This window comes from Echeneis naucrates, chromosome 2 (assembly GCF_900963305.1).
Source record: "Echeneis naucrates chromosome 2, fEcheNa1.1, whole genome shotgun sequence".
Taxonomy (NCBI): Eukaryota; Metazoa; Chordata; class Actinopteri; order Carangiformes; family Echeneidae; genus Echeneis; species Echeneis naucrates.
The window spans coordinates 2,551,728-2,570,983 of NC_042512.1; the positions used below are offsets into that span (position 1 = coordinate 2,551,728).

The 19,256-nt window shown below is 38.7% G+C and overlaps 1 protein-coding gene across 1 annotated transcript; it reads right to left on the bottom strand.

Moving 5' to 3' along the window:
• Positions 1–240: 240 nt before the first annotated feature.
• Positions 241–7,606, bottom strand: LOC115054152 (ribonuclease inhibitor-like; the record flags this gene model as incomplete). The annotated part of the gene is made up of 4 exons (XM_029519206.1): positions 241–409; positions 2,243–2,419; positions 4,255–4,431; positions 7,455–7,606. Coding segments are annotated over 4 exons (675 nt in total), but the record flags the coding sequence as incomplete, so codon positions are not given.
• Between the last annotated feature and the right edge of the window lie 11,650 nt (positions 7,607–19,256).

Below are 19,256 nucleotides of genomic sequence, written 5' to 3' on the forward strand. Positions count from 1 at the left end.
AATACATGAAAAGAACCACAGAGTGAAATCTGCAAATTAACATACAAATATTTATTAATATATGATGTCTCCCTAAAAATCAGTTTTCCATAGTTACTTTCAAACCATTTAACAGTTTAAATGTTAAAACCTGAAGAGGATTTTCCCTCATAAATATAAACCTGTCTGCAGGTCAGAGTCACCACAACTGTAACATCATATTAATCTGAGAGCAGAAATAAAACATGAGTCTGACCTCAGAGTCTTCAGTCTACAGTGAGGACTCTTCAGAAAACCACACAGATCCTTCAGGTCTGAATCCTGCAGCTTGTTCTCACTCAGGTCCAGTTCTCTGAGATGGGAGGGGTTGGACTTCAGAGCTGAGACCAGAGAAGAACAGCTGATCTCTGACAACCTGCAGCTCTTCAACCTGAGTAAAAAATAAAAGATGTGACTTTAGGAGACAAAGTTCCTGCTTGAAAGTGTTCAGTGTTTCATCATCTGTTCAGAGCTGAAGGTTTAGAAAGAGGAAGTTCAGAAAATGAAAGTCAAACAGCTGAACCAACAGGAAGCAGCTTCACAACAGTCAAATACAAACAGTGAAAAGTTTTAATGAGAAAATGAAACAACACTGTAAAGAACCTGAACTGACTCAAAGTGTCAACATTGTGATTTTAACACATCAGAAATAACCAAACAGCAGAGTCAGCCAAACTTTATTTCTATCTCTGATTCTGCCACATATGAACTCCTGTATAACAATCTGAGCTCTGGCAGGTAAGTCCACTCTAAAACCAGTCAAACAGTCTACAAACAAGCTGCAGAAGTTGTAGACAGAAAATGTAACTCATCATTAATGATATATTTGAAGAAACATGAACACTTGAATGTGTAAATCATACTTAAATATGCTTAAAAAAAAAAAATTGATCCTGAAGCATACGGGGAGTGAATGCAGTGATTTTAAATCTGGTGTAATGTTCTCCCACCCCCTGATCCTCATCAGCACGCGTGCAGCTGAACTCTGTAATAACTGAAGATTAGAGATGCTCCTTTTGGGAAGACCAGAGAACAAAAATGGAATAAATGTGAATCCTACATCAGGAGGTCTGCAGGGACACCTTAACTTCCCAGCTCTAATTCCTGGTGTACCATGGAATAGTTAGGGAAAATATATTTATATACTGTAAAAATCTTGTGTATGATTTTACTCTCGTTTTTCACTCCCCCCTCCCCCTTTTTGTTTTTGAGGGTTTTTTTTTGTTTGTTTGTTTGTTTTTTTTTCTTTTATGTGTTTGGTTTTGTAACTTGCCCTGTACAAATGTCACTTTTAACAATTCTTAAAAAAAAGGTTTGCAAATGTTTTTTTTTTCTTTTTTTTTTTTCTTAAGACCACATTTACATTGATAATGAGTCCTACTGTTTGTCGTTGGGACGCTGTTGGATAGAAGAAGTGTTATTAGATCTGGTCATCTGGCGGTGAAGTCTCACTCATGGCAACACTCCTGTCGAGTTCATCTCTTCTTATTCTTGTTTATACAACTGGATTTGTCAAGATTGAAGCAAGTAAAATTCCTTAAATATATTTTGTGTGTTTATTACAGTGTCTACAACATGTAGATATTTAGTCATTCTAGAAAACATTCATTATATTTCATTCAAAACTTGTTATGTCCATGTTGTAATATTACAACTTTAGGTCAGAGTGCCTGTGCACGTTACACATTACAAAAGACTGCATTTCTCATGGTCACATATTGAAAAAAATGGAATAGAAATTTCAAATCTTTGCTGATTGACTGCGACTAACTTCGAAATCTGTTAAATTTAGTGTAGACTAATTATTAAATATGTGGACAAGTGATATACATTTCTGGTATTTGAAACTCCATCATCTATAGCAGTGTTTCAAACTCTGTTTTTTAACTCCTAAATGATCCTGGGATATTTTTTTGAGAAGTGATGAAGCCCCTGTGATAAGAGGCCAAACATCTTTTTAGACAAAACTGAGTTCAGTTGCTTTTTCGATTCGACACAAATAAATGAATAAATAAATGAAATGAACTACAGACTAAAATCTGCATATTAACACACGTCACCCTAAAAATATGTTTTCCAAAGTTACTTTCAAACCATTTAACAGTTTAAATGTTAAAACCTGAAGAGGATTTTCCCTCATAAATATAAACCTGTCTGCAGGTCAGAGTCACCACAACTGTAACATCATATTAATCTGAGAGCAGAAATAAAACATGAGTCTGACCTCAGAGTCTCCAGTTTACAGTGAGGACTCTTCAGAAAACCACACAGATCCTTCAGGTCTGAATCCTGCAGGTCATTGTTGTGACTCAGGTCCAGTTCTCTGAGATGGGAGGGGTTGGACTTCAGAGCTGAGCCCAGAGAGGAACAGCTGATCTCTGACAATCTGCAGTTCTCCAACCTGAGTAAAAAATAAAAGATGTGACTTTAGGAGACAAAGTTCCTTCTTGAAAGCGTTCAATGTTTCATCATCTGTTCAGAGCTGAAAGTTTAGAAAGAGGAAGTTCAGAAAATGAAAGTCAAACAGCTGAACCAACAGGAAGCAGCTTCACAACAGTCAAATACAAACAGTGAAAAGTTTTAATGAGAAAATGAAACAACACTGTAAAGAACCTGAACTGACTCAAAGTGTCAACATTGTGATTTTAACACATCAGAAATAACCAAACAGCAGAGTCAGCCAAACTTTATTTCTATCTCTGATTCTGCCACATATGAACTCCTGTATAACAATCTGAGCTCTGGCAGGTAAGTCCACTCTAAAACCAGTCAAACAGTCTACAAACAAGCTGCAGAAGTTGTAGACAGAAAATGTAACTCATCATTAATGATATATTTGAAGAAACATGAACACTTGAATGTGTAAATCATACTTAAATATGCTTAAAAAAAAAAAAATTTGATCCTGAAGCATACGGGGAGTGAATGCAGTGATTTTAAATCTGGTGTAATGTTCTCCCACCCCCTGATCCTCATCAGCACGCGTGCAGCTGAACTCTGTAATAACTGAAGATTAGAGATGCTCCTTTTGGGAAGACCAGAGAACAAAAATGGAATAAATGTGAATCCTACATCAGGAGGTCTGCAGGGACACCTTAACTTCCCAGCTCTAATTCCTGGTGTACCATGGAATAGTTAGGGAAAATATATTTATATACTGTAAAAATCTTGTGTATGATTTTACTCTCGTTTTTCACTCCCCCCTCCCCCTTTTTGTTTTTGAGGGTTTTTTTTTGTTTGTTTGTTTGTTTTTTTTTCTTTTATGTGTTTGGTTTTGTAACTTGCCCTGTACAAATGTCACTTTTAACAATTCTTAAAAAAAAGGTTTGCAAATGTTTTTTTTTTCTTTTTTTTTTTTCTTAAGACCACATTTACATTGATAATGAGTCCTACTGTTTGTCGTTGGGACGCTGTTGGATAGAAGAAGTGTTATTAGATCTGGTCATCTGGCGGTGAAGTCTCACTCATGGCAACACTCCTGTCGAGTTCATCTCTTCTTATTCTTGTTTATACAACTGGATTTGTCAAGATTGAAGCAAGTAAAATTCCTTAAATATATTTTGTGTGTTTATTACAGTGTCTACAACATGTAGATATTTAGTCATTCTAGAAAACATTCATTATATTTCATTCAAAACTTGTTATGTCCATGTTGTAATATTACAACTTTAGGTCAGAGTGCCTGTGCACGTTACACATTACAAAAGACTGCATTTCTCATGGTCACATATTGAAAAAAATGGAATAGAAATTTCAAATCTTTGCTGATTGACTGCGACTAACTTCGAAATCTGTTAAATTTAGTGTAGACTAATTATTAAATATGTGGACAAGTGATATACATTTCTGGTATTTGAAACTCCATCATCTATAGCAGTGTTTCAAACTCTGTTTTTTAACTCCTAAATGATCCTGGGATATTTTTTTGAGAAGTGATGAAGCCCCTGTGATAAGAGGCCAAACATCTTTTTAGACAAAACTGAGTTCAGTTGCTTTTTCGATTCGACACAAATAAATGAATAAATAAATGAAATGAACTACAGACTAAAATCTGCATATTAACACACGTCACCCTAAAAATATGTTTTCCAAAGTTACTTTCAAACCATTTAACAGTTTAAATGTTAAAACCTGAAGAGGATTTTCCCTCATAAATATAAACCTGTCTGCAGGTCAGAGTCACCACAACTGTAACATCATATTAATCTGAGAGCAGAAATAAAACATGAGTCTGACCTCAGAGTCTCCAGTTTACAGTGAGGACTCTTCAGAAAACCACACAGATCCTTCAGGTCTGAATCCTGCAGGTCATTGTTGTGACTCAGGTCCAGTTCTCTGAGATGGGAGGGGTTGGACTTCAGAGCTGAGCCCAGAGAGGAACAGCTGATCTCTGACAACCTGCAGCTCATCAACCTGAGTAAAAAATAAAAGATGTGACTTTAGGAGACAAAGTTCCTTCTTGAAAGCGTTCAATGTTTCATCATCTGTTCAGAGCTGAAAGTTTAGAAAGAGGAAGTTTAGAAAATGAAAGTCAAACAGCTGAACTAACAGGAAGCAGCTTCACAACAGTCAAATAAAAACAGTGAAAAGTTTTAATGAGAAAATGAAACAACACTGTAAAGAACCTGAACTGACTCAAACTGTCAACATTGTGATTTGAACACATCAGAAATAACCAAACAGCAGAGTCAGCCAAACTTTATTTCGACCTCTGATTCTGCCACATATGAACTCCTGTATAACAATCTGAGCTCTGGCAGGTAAGTCCACTCTAAAACCAGTCAAACAGTCTACAAACAAGCTGCTGAAGTTCTAAACAGAAAATCTAACTCCTCGTTCATGATATATTTGAAGAAACATGAACAGTTGAATGTGGAAATCATACTTAACCCTCCTATTATCCTTCAGGTCAATTTGCCCACATTCAATGTTTATCATTCAAAAAATATTAGTTGACTTTTTTCCTTTTTTGCTTCGTATTTCATGACTTTTCCAAATTTGATGGGTACAATTGATTAAGCATAAAATTATCATGAAGACATTTTTCAATGTGCTGAACACATATTGCACACATTGGTATTCCTCTGGGGTCAATTTGACCACAAGCTGTTTTAGCTGTGTAAAACTGGTCTGCCTGTGTGTGACCCATGTGTGACCTCCCCTCCAAAATGAAAATATGGTCCCTTTGTCCACTTCAACAGCAGGATAGACTTAGTGCTGCTCATATTATCAAAATGGTTCCAGGCCCAACCAGATATGCAGTCAGCCGTGTTGAAGACATCAAGTCATCATTTGAGCTCTTCATAACACCAGCAATTGAAAATATTGTTCTTGGGATGACAAATTTAGAGGGGAAGCGTATGTATGGGGACACTTGGGAAGACTTGGATGTAGTTGACTTGGAAGCCTACATTGGCCTGCTCATTTTGGCAGGAGTTTACAAATCAAAAGGTTAAGCAAGCAAGCCTTTGGAACGCTGAGACTGGAAAGGCAATATTTCCAGCCACCATGTCTCTGAAGACATTCCAAGTTTTGTCCCATGTTATACGCTTTGATGACAAACAAACAAGGCAGGGCCAAGTGGTGCATTGTATGAATTACATGAATTACATTGTACCAGTACATTGTATGAATGTAGTGGAATGTTGATTAGCATTTGCATTGAAAAGACAATACTTTGATACATTTAAATAAATTGCTGGTTAAGCTCCTTGATTCCTGGATTGTGAGAACATCCAGACAGGTACGCCTACCCAACTGCAACCTTGAGGACGAAACGAGCTTGAAGAAAAAGGGGAGAGGAAGCTTTGATATGCGAGTGGAGGGGAACCACAACATCTGTGCCGTCAAATGGTACGACAACAGAGCAGTCACTTGTTTTCTCCTTTGTTGGACCAGACACTGTGCAGAAGATTCAGCCCCGGGACAAAGACACCAAAACCACAACTGAAGCTGAGAGGCCTTACATTGCTGGTACCTGTAACATATAGATGGGGGGGGGGGTTGTTGGACTCATTTGCATCAAAATACAAGTTCCCCATGAAATCCCACCACTGGCACATTTACATGGTTTGGAACAGCATCATCCTGCTGGATCTGACAATCTGTTTGATATTCAAACTAAATTGGTTTTATGGCTGAAATTTCCCAAACTGAACCAATAGAGCCATGTTATATGTGGATGATTCTATTCTGTTGGCTAAGAAAGAAAAAATGTTCACGTTTTGCTGAACATTGTTCCAAAACGGTGCTGGAAGTGGAGACTAATGGAGAACCAAGACAAAACACAAGTGGTGAATTTTAGGCCAAGTTGAATGTTGTTAATCTTGGGACAGTACTGCTGTCCTACACTGATCAGTATAAATGTCCTGACGTTGGACCAACACATGACATTTAACCCAGCTGTCAGTGTTTTAGCTCAGTCTGCAGGTAGAGCCCTGAACAAGTCTGAACACTGTGCTCATCTGGGAGTTCATACTTTCACTCTGTTCTGTAATGTGTGTGTGTGTGTGTGTGTGTGTGTGTGTCAGACGATGCTTCTGCTGTCTGGGGATTCTGTGAATATTCTCTTGGTAATACTCAGCATCATAGAGCTATTGGTTATCTTACAGCAGTACACAAATGGACCTCAGTGTTGGCTCTTCATGGTGATTTGGGTTGGGAGCCCTCGAGTATCAGACATAAGAGACAAATGCTCCAGCTGTGGAACAGATCTGTGGAGCTGCCTGATCACAGAATTACTAAAAAGATATTTCATTCTGACACTTTGCATCACCATCCCCAGGCCAGTGAGCTGAAATTAATATTCTATATGAGTGATTTATGAAATCTTTCTTCATTTGTGGTGCTCGTGTGATGATTGACTTTTTCTGTGCAAAGAAAATAAAAACTTGTCGACCAGAAAAGTCTCGATTTCATTCTTCACCAGCAACAGAGAATTTCCACAACAGAAATTACACACAAATGTATCTACAGTAGCAGACTAACAAAGGTCAGTGGAACTCCTCTAATGGGCTGTTGTCAAAAGGAGCTTTGTGAACACTCCTACAGAGGTTAAATACCTGGGTCCAACTCCACTGTCTGTCAGACTAGTGAGGACTAGTCAGACCGATGGGTTGAACTGATAAAGCCCCTGAGATAAGAGGCCAAACATCTTCTTAGACAAACCTAAGTGCAGTTGCTTTTGATTCGACATGCAAATAATACATGAAAAGAACCACAGAGTGAAATCTGCAAATTAACATACAAATATTTATTAATATATGATGTCTCCCTAAAAATCAGTTTTCCATAGTTACTTTCAAACCATTTAACAGTTTAAATGTTAAAACCTGAAGAGGATTTTCCCTCATAAATATAAACCTGTCTGCAGGTCAGAGTCACCACAACTGTAACATCATATTAATCTGAGAGCAGAAATAAAACATGAGTCTGACCTCAGAGTCTCCAGTTTACAGTGAGGACTCTTCAGAAAACCACACAGATCCTTCAGGTCTGAATCCTGCAGCTTGTTCTCACTCAGGTCCAGTTCTCTGAGATGGGAGGGGTTGGACTTCAGAGCTGAGACCAGAGAAGAACAGCTGATCTCTGACAACCTGCAGCTCTTCAACCTGAGTAAAAAATAAAAGATGTGACTTTAGGAGACAAAGTTCCTGCTTGAAAGTGTTCAGTGTTTCATCATCTGTTCAGAGCTGAAAGTTTAGAAAGAGGAAGTTCAGAAAATGAAAGTCAAACAGCTGAACCAACAGGAAGCAGCTTCACAACAGTCAAATACAAACAGTGAAAAGTTTTAATGAGAAAATGAAACAACACTGTAAAGAACCTGAACTGACTCAAAGTGTCAACATTGTGATTTTAACACATCAGAAATAACCAAACAGCAGAGTCAGCCAAACTTTATTTCTATCTCTGATTCTGCCACATATGAACTCCTGTATAACAATCTGAGCTCTGGCAGGTAAGTCCACTCTAAAACCAGTCAAACAGTCTATAAACAAGCTGCAGAAGTTGTAGACAGAAAATGTAACTCATCATTAATGATATATTTGAAGAAACATGAACACTTGAATGTGTAAATCATACTTAAATATGCTTAAAAAAAAAAATTTGATCCTGAAGCATACGGGGAGTGAATGCAGTGATTTTAAATCTGGTGTAATGTTCTCCCACCCCCTGATCCTCATCAGCACGCGTGCAGCTGAACTCTGTAATAACTGAAGATTAGAGATGCTCCTTTTGGGAAGACCAGAGAACAAAAATGGAATAAATGTGAATCCTACATCAGGAGGTCTGCAGGGACACCTTAACTTCCCAGCTCTAATTCCTGGTGTACCATGGAATAGTTAGGGAAAATATATTTATATACTGTAAAAATCTTGTGTATGATTTTACTCTCGTTTTTCACTCCCCCCTCCCCCTTTTTGTTTTTGAGGGTTTTTTTTTGTTTGTTTGTTTGTTTTTTTTCTTTTATGTGTTTGGTTTTGTAACTTGCCCTGTACAAATGTCACTTTTAACAATTCTTAAAAAAAAGGTTTGCAAATGTTTTTTTTTTTTTTTTTTTTTTTTCTTAAGACCACATTTACATTGATAATGAGTCCTACTGTTTGTCGTTGGGACGCTGTTGGATAGAAGAAGTGTTATTAGATCTGGTCATCTGGCGGTGAAGTCTCACTCATGGCAACACTCCTGTCGAGTTCATCTCTTCTTATTCTTGTTTATACAACTGGATTTGTCAAGATTGAAGCAAGTAAAATTCCTTAAATATATTTTGTGTGTTTATTACAGTGTCTACAACATGTAGATATTTAGTCATTCTAGAAAACATTCATTATATTTCATTCAAAACTTGTTATGTCCATGTTGTAATATTACAACTTTAGGTCAGAGTGCCTGTGCACGTTACACATTACAAAAGACTGCATTTCTCATGGTCACATATTGAAAAAAATGGAATAGAAATTTCAAATCTTTGCTGATTGACTGCGACTAACTTCGAAATCTGTTAAATTTAGTGTAGACTAATTATTAAATATGTGGACAAGTGATATACATTTCTGGTATTTGAAACTCCATCATCTATAGCAGTGTTTCAAACTCTGTTTTTTAACTCCTAAATGATCCTGGGATATTTTTTTGAGAAGTGATGAAGCCCCTGTGATAAGAGGCCAAACATCTTTTTAGACAAAACTGAGTTCAGTTGCTTTTTCGATTCGACACAAATAAATGAATAAATAAATGAAATGAACTACAGACTAAAATCTGCATATTAACACACGTCACCCTAAAAATATGTTTTCCAAAGTTACTTTCAAACCATTTAACAGTTTAAATGTTAAAACCTGAAGAGGATTTTCCCTCATAAATATAAACCTGTCTGCAGGTCAGAGTCACCACAACTGTAACATCATATGAATCTGAGAGCAGAAATAAAACATGAGTCTGACCTCAGAGTCTCCAGTTTACAGTGAGGACTCTTCAGAAAACCACAAAGATCCTTCAGTCCTGAATCCTGCAGGTCATTGTTGTGACTCAGGTCCAGTTCTCTGAGATGGGAGGGGTTGGACTTCAGAGCTGAGCCCAGAGAGGAACAGCTGATCTCTGACAATCTGCAGTTCTCCAACCTGAGTAAAAAATAAAAGATGTGACTTTAGGAGACAAAGTTCCTTCTTGAAAGCGTTCAATGTTTCATCATCTGTTCAGAGCTGAAAGTTTAGAAAGAGGAAGTTTAGAAAATGAAAGTCAAACAGCTGAACTAACAGGAAGCAGCTTCACAACAGTCAAATAAAAACAGTGAAAAGTTTTAATGAGAAAATGAAACAACACTGTAAAGAACCTGAACTGACTCAAACTGTCAACATTGTGATTTGAACACATCAGAAATAACCAAACAGCAGAGTCAGCCAAACTTTATTTCGACCTCTGATTCTGCCACATATGAACTCCTGTATAACAATCTGAGCTCTGGCAGGTAAGTCCACTCTAAAACCAGTCAAACATTCTACAAACAAGCTGCTGAAGTTCTAAACAGAAAATCTAACTCCTCGTTCATGATATATTTGAAGAAACATGAACAGTTGAATGTGGAAATCATACTTAACCCTCCTATTATCCTTCAGGTCAATTTGCCCACATTCAATGTTTATCATTCAAAAAATATTAGTTGACTTTTTTCCTTTTTTGCTTCGTATTTCATGACTTTTCCAAATTTGATGGGTACAATTGATTAAGCATAAAATTATCATGAAGACATTTTTCAATGTGCTGAACACATATTGCACACATTGGTATTCCTCTGGGGTCAATTTGACCACAAGCTGTTTTAGCTGTGTAAAACTGGTCTGCCTGTGTGTGACCCATGTGTGACCTCCCCTCCAAAATGAAAATATGGTCCCTTTGTCCACTTCAACAGCAGGATAGACTTAGTGCTGCTCATATTATCAAAATGGTTCCAGGCCCAACCAGATATGCAGTCAGCCGTGTTGAAGACATCAAGTCATCATTTGAGCTCTTCATAACACCAGCAATTGAAAATATTGTTCTTGGGATGACAAATTTAGAGGGGAAGCGTATGTATGGGGACACTTGGGAAGACTTGGATGTAGTTGACTTGGAAGCCTACATTGGCCTGCTCATTTTGGCAGGAGTTTACAAATCAAAAGGTTAAGCAAGCAAGCCTTTGGAACGCTGAGACTGGAAAGGCAATATTTCCAGCCACCATGTCTCTGAAGACATTCCAAGTTTTGTCCCATGTCATACGCTTTGATGACAAACAAACAAGGCAGGGCCAAGTGGTGCATTGTATGAATTACATGAATTACATTGTACCAGTACATTGTATGAATGTAGTGGAATGTTGATTAGCATTTGCATTGAAAAGACAATACTTTGATATATTTAAATAAATTGCTGGTTAAGCTCCTTGATTCCTGGATTGTGAGAACATCCAGACAGGTACGCCTACCCAACTGCAACCTTGAGGACGAAACGAGCTTGAAGAAAAAGGGGAGAGGAAGCTTTGATATGCGAGTGGAGGGGAACCACAACATCTGTGCCGTCAAATGGTACGACAACAGAGCAGTCACTTGTTTTCTCCTTTGTTGGACCAGACACTGTGCAGAAGATTCAGCCCCGGGACAAAGACACCAAAACCACAACTGAAGCTGAGAGGCCTTACATTGCTGGTACCTGTAACATATAGATGGGGGGGGGGTTGTTGGACTCATTTGCATCAAAATACAAGTTCCCCATGAAATCCCACCACTGGCACATTTACATGGTTTGGAACAGCATCATCCTGCTGGATCTGACAATCTGTTTGATATTCAAACTAAATTGGTTTTATGGCTGAAATTTCTCAAACTGAACCAATAGAGCCATGTTATATGTGGATGATTCTATTCTGTTGGCTAAGAAAGAAAAAATGTTCACGTTTTGCTGAACATTGTTCCAAAACGGTGCTGGAAGTGGAGACTAATGGAGAACCAAGACAAAACACAAGTGGTGAATTTTAGGCCAAGTTGAATGTTGTTAATCTTGGGACAGTACTGCTGTCCTACACTGCTCAGTATAAATGTCCTGACGTTGGACCAACACATGACATTTAACCCAGCTGTCAGTGTTTTAGCTCAGTCTGCAGGTAGAGCCCTGAACAAGTCTGAACACTGTGCTCATCTGGGAGTTCATACTTTCACTCTGTTCTGTAATGTGTGTGTGTGTGTGTGTGTGTGTGTGTGTCAGACGATGCTTCTGCTGTCTGGGGATTCTGTGAATATTCTCTTGGTAATACTCAGCATCATAGAGCTATTGGTTATCTTACAGCAGTACACAAATGGACCTCAGTGTTGGCTCTTCATGGTGATTTGGGTTGGGAGCCCTCGAGTATCAGACATAAGAGACAAATGCTCCAGCTGTGGAACAGATCTGTGGAGCTGCCTGATCACAGAATTACTAAAAAGATATTTCATTCTGACACTTTGCATCACCATCCCCAGGCCAGTGAGCTGAAATTAATATTCTATATGAGTGATTTATGAAATCTTTCTTCATTTGTGGTGCTCGTGTGATGATTGACTTTTTCTGTGCAAAGAAAATAAAAACTTGTCGACCAGAAAAGTCTCGATTTCATTCTTCACCAGCAACAGAGAATTTCCACAACAGAAATTACACACAAATGTATCTACAGTAGCAGACTAACAAAGGTCAGTGGAACTCCTCTAATGGGCTGTTGTCAAAAGGAGCTTTGTGAACACTCCTACAGAGGTTAAATACCTGGGTCCAACTCCACTGTCTGTCAGACTAGTGAGGACTAGTCAGACCGATGGGTTGAACTGATAAAGCCCCTGAGATAAGAGGCCAAACATCTTCTTAGACAAACCTAAGTGCAGTTGCTTTTGATTCGACATGCAAATAATACATGAAAAGAACCACAGAGTGAAATCTGCAAATTAACATACAAATATTTATTAATATATGATGTCTCCCTAAAAATCAGTTTTCCATAGTTACTTTCAAACCATTTAACAGTTTAAATGTTAAAACCTGAAGAGGATTTTCCCTCATAAATATAAACCTGTCTGCAGGTCAGAGTCACCACAACTGTAACATCATATTAATCTGAGAGCAGAAATAAAACATGAGTCTGACCTCAGAGTCTCCAGTTTACAGTGAGGACTCTTCAGAAAACCACACAGATCCTTCAGGTCTGAATCCTGCAGCTTGTTCTCACTCAGGTCCAGTTCTCTGAGATGGGAGGGGTTGGACTTCAGAGCTGAGACCAGAGAAGAACAGCTGATCTCTGACAACCTGCAGCTCTTCAACCTGAGTAAAAAATAAAAGATGTGACTTTAGGAGACAAAGTTCCTGCTTGAAAGTGTTCAGTGTTTCATCATCTGTTCAGAGCTGAAAGTTTAGAAAGAGGAAGTTCAGAAAATGAAAGTCAAACAGCTGAACCAACAGGAAGCAGCTTCACAACAGTCAAATACAAACAGTGAAAAGTTTTAATGAGAAAATGAAACAACACTGTAAAGAACCTGAACTGACTCAAAGTGTCAACATTGTGATTTTAACACATCAGAAATAACCAAACAGCAGAGTCAGCCAAACTTTATTTCTATCTCTGATTCTGCCACATATGAACTCCTGTATAACAATCTGAGCTCTGGCAGGTAAGTCCACTCTAAAACCAGTCAGTCTACAAACAAGCTGCAGAAGTTGTAGACAGAAAATGTAACTCATCATTAATGATATATTTGAAGAAACATGAACACTTGAATGTGTAAATCATACTTAAATATGCTTAAAAAAAAAAAAATTGATCCTGAAGCATACGGGGAGTGAATGCAGTGATTTTAAATCTGGTGTAATGTTCTCCCACCCCCTGATCCTCATCAGCACGCGTGCAGCTGAACTCTGTAATAACTGAAGATTAGAGATGCTCCTTTTGGGAAGACCAGAGAACAAAAATGGAATAAATGTGAATCCTACATCAGGAGGTCTGCAGGGACACCTTAACTTCCCAGCTCTAATTCCTGGTGTACCATGGAATAGTTAGGGAAAATATATTTATATACTGTAAAAATCTTGTGTATGATTTTACTCTCGTTTTTCACTCCCCCCTCCCCCTTTTTGTTTTTGAGGGTTTTTTTTTTGTTTGTTTGTTTGTTTTTTTTTCTTTTATGTGTTTGGTTTTGTAACTTGCCCTGTACAAATGTCACTTTTAACAATTCTTAAAAAAAAGGTTTGCAAATGTTTTTTTTTTTTTTTTTTTTTTTCTTAAGACCACATTTACATTGATAATGAGTCCTACTGTTTGTCGTTGGGACGCTGTTGGATAGAAGAAGTGTTATTAGATCTGGTCATCTGGCGGTGAAGTCTCACTCATGGCAACACTCCTGTCGAGTTCATCTCTTCTTATTCTTGTTTATACAACTGGATTTGTCAAGATTGAAGCAAGTAAAATTCCTTAAATATATTTTGTGTGTTTATTACAGTGTCTACAACATGTAGATATTTAGTCATTCTAGAAAACATTCATTATATTTCATTCAAAACTTGTTATGTCCATGTTGTAATATTACAACTTTAGGTCAGAGTGCCTGTGCACGTTACACATTACAAAAGACTGCATTTCTCATGGTCACATATTGAAAAAAATGGAATAGAAATTTCAAATCTTTGCTGATTGACTGCGACTAACTTCGAAATCTGTTAAATTTAGTGTAGACTAATTATTAAATATGTGGACAAGTGATATACATTTCTGGTATTTGAAACTCCATCATCTATAGCAGTGTTTCAAACTCTGTTTTTTAACTCCTAAATGATCCTGGGATATTTTTTTGAGAAGTGATGAAGCCCCTGTGATAAGAGGCCAAACATCTTTTTAGACAAAACTGAGTTCAGTTGCTTTTTCGATTCGACACAAATAAATGAATAAATAAATAAATGAAATGAACTACAGACTAAAATCTGCATATTAACACACATGTCACCCTAAAAATATGTTTTCCAAAGTTACTTTCAAACCATTTAACAGTTTAAATGTTAAAACCTGAAGAGGATTTTCCCTCATAAATATAAACCTGTCTGCAGGTCAGAGTCACCACAACTGTAACATCATATGAATCTGAGAGCAGAAATAAAACATGAGTCTGACCTCAGAGTCTCCAGTCTGCAGTGAGGACTCTCCAGAAAACCACACAGATCCTTCAGTCCTGAATCCTTCAGGTCATTGTTGTGACTCAGGTCCAGTTCTCTGAGATGGGAGGGGTTGGACTCCAGAGCTGAGACCAGAGAAGAACAGCTGATCTCTGACAAACTGCAGCATCTCAACCTGAGTAAAGAATAAAAGATGTGACGTTAGGAGACAAAGTTCCTGCTTGAAAGCGTTCAATGTTTCATCATCTGTTCAGAGCTGAAGGTTTAGAAAGTAGAAGTTTAGAAAATGAAAGTCAAACAGCTTCACAACAGTCAAATACAAACAGTGACAAGATTTCATGATAAAATGAAACAACACTGTAAAGAACCTGAACTGACTCAAACTGTCAACATTGTGATTTTAACACATCAGAAATAACCAAACAGCAGAGTCAGCCAAACTTTGTTTCTATCTCTGATTCTGCCACATATGAACTTCTGTATAACAATCTGAGCTCTGGCAGGTAAATCCACTCTAAAATCAGTCAAACAGTCTACAAACTTCACCATCTTTAATGGATAATAGAGATGGGTAAAAAAAATAAAATAATGTTTTTCCTGATTTTGACTTATCTTCAGTTGTATGATTTGATATAAATCCATAGAATCCTAAAATTGATATTTAACACAGCTGGGAGTTCAGTAACATTATTATTCTAATAATGGACCAGCTGGGAGGGTTCCTTGGAAACTGACAGCATTCGTTCTGACAATCTGTTTGATATTCAAACTAAATTGGTTTTATGGCTGAAATTTCTCAAACTGAACCAATAGAGCCATGTTACATGTGGATGATCTATTCTGTTGGCTAAGTAAGAAAAAATGTTCACATTATGCTGAACATTGTTCCAAAACGGTGCTGGAAGTGGAGACTAATGGAGAACCAAGACAAAACACAAGTGGTGAATTTTAGGCCAAGTTGAATGTTGTTAATCTTGGGACAGTACTGCTGTCCTACACTGATCAGTATAAATGTCCTGACGTTGGACCAACACATGACATTTAACCCAGCTGTCAGTGTTTTAGCTCAGTCTGCAGGTAGAGCCCTGAACAAGTCTGAACACTGTGCTCATCTGGGAGTTCATACTTTCACTCTGTTCTATAGTGTGTGTGTGTGTGTGTGTGTGTGTGTGTGTGTGTGTCAGACGATGCTTCTGCTGTCTGGGGATTCTGTGAATATTCTCTTTGTAATACTCAGCATCATAGAGCTATTGGTTATCTTACAGCAGTACACAAATGGACCTCAGTGTTGGCTCTTCATGGTGATTTGGGTTGGGAGCCCTCGAGTATCAGACATAAGAGACAAATGCTCCAGCTGAGGAACAGATCTGTGAAGCTGCCTGATCATAGAATTACTAAAAAGATATTTCATTCACCGTCCCTGGGCCAGTGAGCTGAAATTAATATTCTATATGAATGAAATATATAATATTTTCATTACTAAATGATGTGTTATTAGAGATATTATAAACAAACTGTTCCTAAAGCAGAGAGAAAAATGGACTCTGGGTGTTTAGAGGACGACAAAATGAAGAACCGAATGTCTTATAAAGAACTCTGTTATGGCCTTTAGTCATTTGGATATATTGTTGTTTGCCCCCTTCGTTCACAGGGTGCAATCCACTCTGTGTGTGAGTCCAATTTACTGTTCCAGGCGGAGAGGTGGGATTCTTCTACATTTTGGTTTGGGTGAAACAAATAGCAGTCCTAGTCGCTGTATAGCTGTAATAGCTGTGGGGGAAGGTATTTGTTTTCATTAACCATTTTCTCCTGATTCGTTGCTAGGGAAGTAAGCTTGCAGTTTATGTCAGGTTATATTCCAAACCTTCCTTGATTATGATTTAAACACAGAAATAAACAACAGTAGAACACACAGCAAACACATCGATTAAAGTAAAGACACAGTTACTGTCTCAGTTACACACGATATAGTGATGCATTGATTCTGCTCTATGATTCACCAGGAGGACACCAGCATGCACCTGTTGGTTGAGCAACATGTTGCATTGAGTGTGTTCTCCAGGTGGTGAATCAAATCAGTGATTCATTTTGGATTATGAAGCTTTTTATATTGATTACAATCTCCAAAATCTACAAACATCTTCTGTTCATTTTATCTAATTTAATGAAAAATCATTAAGAAAAAAAAAAAGAAAAAAAAAAAAAAGACACAAGCCACAAACAAACTCTGACCTGAGAGTTTCCAGCTCACAGTGTGGACTCTTCAGTCCAACACACAGCAGCTTCACTCCTGAATCCTGCAGGTTGTTGTTACTCAGGTCCAGATCTCTCAGACTAGAGGACTGGGAGCTGAGGACTGAGGACAGAGCTTCACAGCTTCTGTCTGAGAGGTTACAGCTGCTCAGTCTGAGGAGGAATAAGAAAAACAAGATAAATTATTAAAGAAACATGTTTTTGATTCTCAACTAAATAAAAAGATTCAGTTGATCTAGATGGATTTATTTGCACATACAGAGCTTTGTTGGAGGCTTTGACCACTGGCAGCAGCCTCAGAAGAGCCTCCTCTGAAGCAGAGTATTTCTTCAGGTCAAACACGTCCAGATCTTTTTCTGATGACAGTAAGATGAAGACCAGAGCTGACCATTGAGCAGGAGACAGTTTATCTGTGGAGAGACGTCCTGATCTCAGGGACTGTTGGATCTCCTCCACCAGAGAACCATCATTCAGTTCATTCAGACAGTGAAACAGGTTGATACTTTTCTCTGGAGACAGATTCTCACTGATCTTTGTCTTGATGTACTGGACTGTTTCCTGATTGGTCTTTGAGCTACTTCCTGTCTGTGTCACCAGGCCTCGTAGGAGAGTTTGGTTGGTCTGCAGTGAAAGACCCAGAAGGAACCGGAGGAACAAGTCCAGGTGTCCATGTGGACCCTGTAAGGCCTCATCCACAGCACTCTGGTAGAGACGTGTTTTAGAGCCAAATCTTGTTAGTTTAGACCTTTGAGTTCTTTGTTTTTCTGCCATCAGATTGACTCCAGAGTTGATGAAGGTCAGATGGACATGAAGAGCAGCCAGAAACTCCTGAACACTCAGATGGACGAAGCAGAAGACCTTGTCCTGGTACAGCCCTGTCTCCTCTTTGAAGATCTGTGTGAACACTCCTGAGTAAACTGATGCTGCTCTGATATCGATGCCACACTCTGTCAGGTCTGATTCATAGAAGATCAGGTTTCCTTTCTGCAGCTGCTCAAAAGCCACTTTTCCCAGAGACTCAATCATCTTCCTGGTCTTTTTACTAAAGTGTGGATCTGACTCAGCTCCTCCATCGTACTTGATGTTCTTCAGTTTGGACTGAACCACCAGGAAGTGGATGTACATCTCAGTCAGGGTCTTGGGCAGCTCTCCTCCCTCTCTGGTCTTCAACACCTCCTCCAGAACTGTAGCAGTGATCCAGCAGAAGACTGGGATGTGGCACATGATGTGGAGGCTTCGTGAGGTCTTGATGTGGGAGATGATCCTGCTGGCCTGCTCCTCATGTCTGAACCTCTTCCTGAAGTACTCCTCCTTCTGGGGGTCATTGAACCCTCTGACCTCTGTCACCATGTCAACACACTGAGGAGGGATCTGATTGGCTGCTGCAGGTCGTGTGGTTATCCAGAGGCGAGCAGAGGGAAGCAGTTTCCCCCTGATGAGGTTTGTCAGCAGCACGTCCACTGAGGTGGACTCTGTAGGATCAGTCAGGACCTCAGTGTTGTGGAAGTCCAGAGGAAGTCGACACTCATCCAGACCGTCAAAGATGAACACGACCTGGAAGTGATCAAAGCTGCAGATTCCTGCTTCTTTGGTTTCAGTGAAGAAGAGATGAACAAGTTCCACCAAGCTGAACTTCTTCTCTTTCAGCACATTCAGCTCTCTGAAGGTGAAGGGGAATGTGAACTCTATGTCCTGGTGGGCTTTGTCTTCAGCCCAGTCCAGAGTGAACTTCTGTGTTAAGACGGTTTTCCCAATGCCAGCCACTCCCTTTGTCATCACTGTTCTGATTGGTTGGTCTCTTCCAGGTGGGGGTTTAAAGATGTCTTCTTGTCTGATGCTTGTTTCTGCTCTGTCCTGTTTCCTGGATGCTGTTTCAATCTGTCTGACCTCATGTTCCTCATTGACCTCTCCAGTCCCTCCCTCTGTGATGTAGAGCTCTGTGTAGATCTGATTCAGAAGGGTTGGGTTTCCTGCTTTAGAGATCCCCTCAAACACACACTGGAACTTCTTCTTCAGGGGAGATTTCAGTTTACGTTGACAAACTAGAGCATGAGTTTCTGAATGAACAAAAACAAAAGAAATTAAGAAATTCATACTACAAGGTCGATGTTTACTTCTCTTAAGGAATAAGAATATCATAACACATTTCTCTCCATCTCCTCAGACTTCAGTAAATGTCTAATTGATCCATCATGTTAAATCCTCTTACTGCTCTGCAGACAGTGAGCCAGCTCCACCTGCTTCATCCTCCTCAGGAAGTTCACTGTGATCTTCAGAAATGCCTCTCTGCTCCTCCTCTGCTCTTCATCCACCTCATCATCCTCATTCTT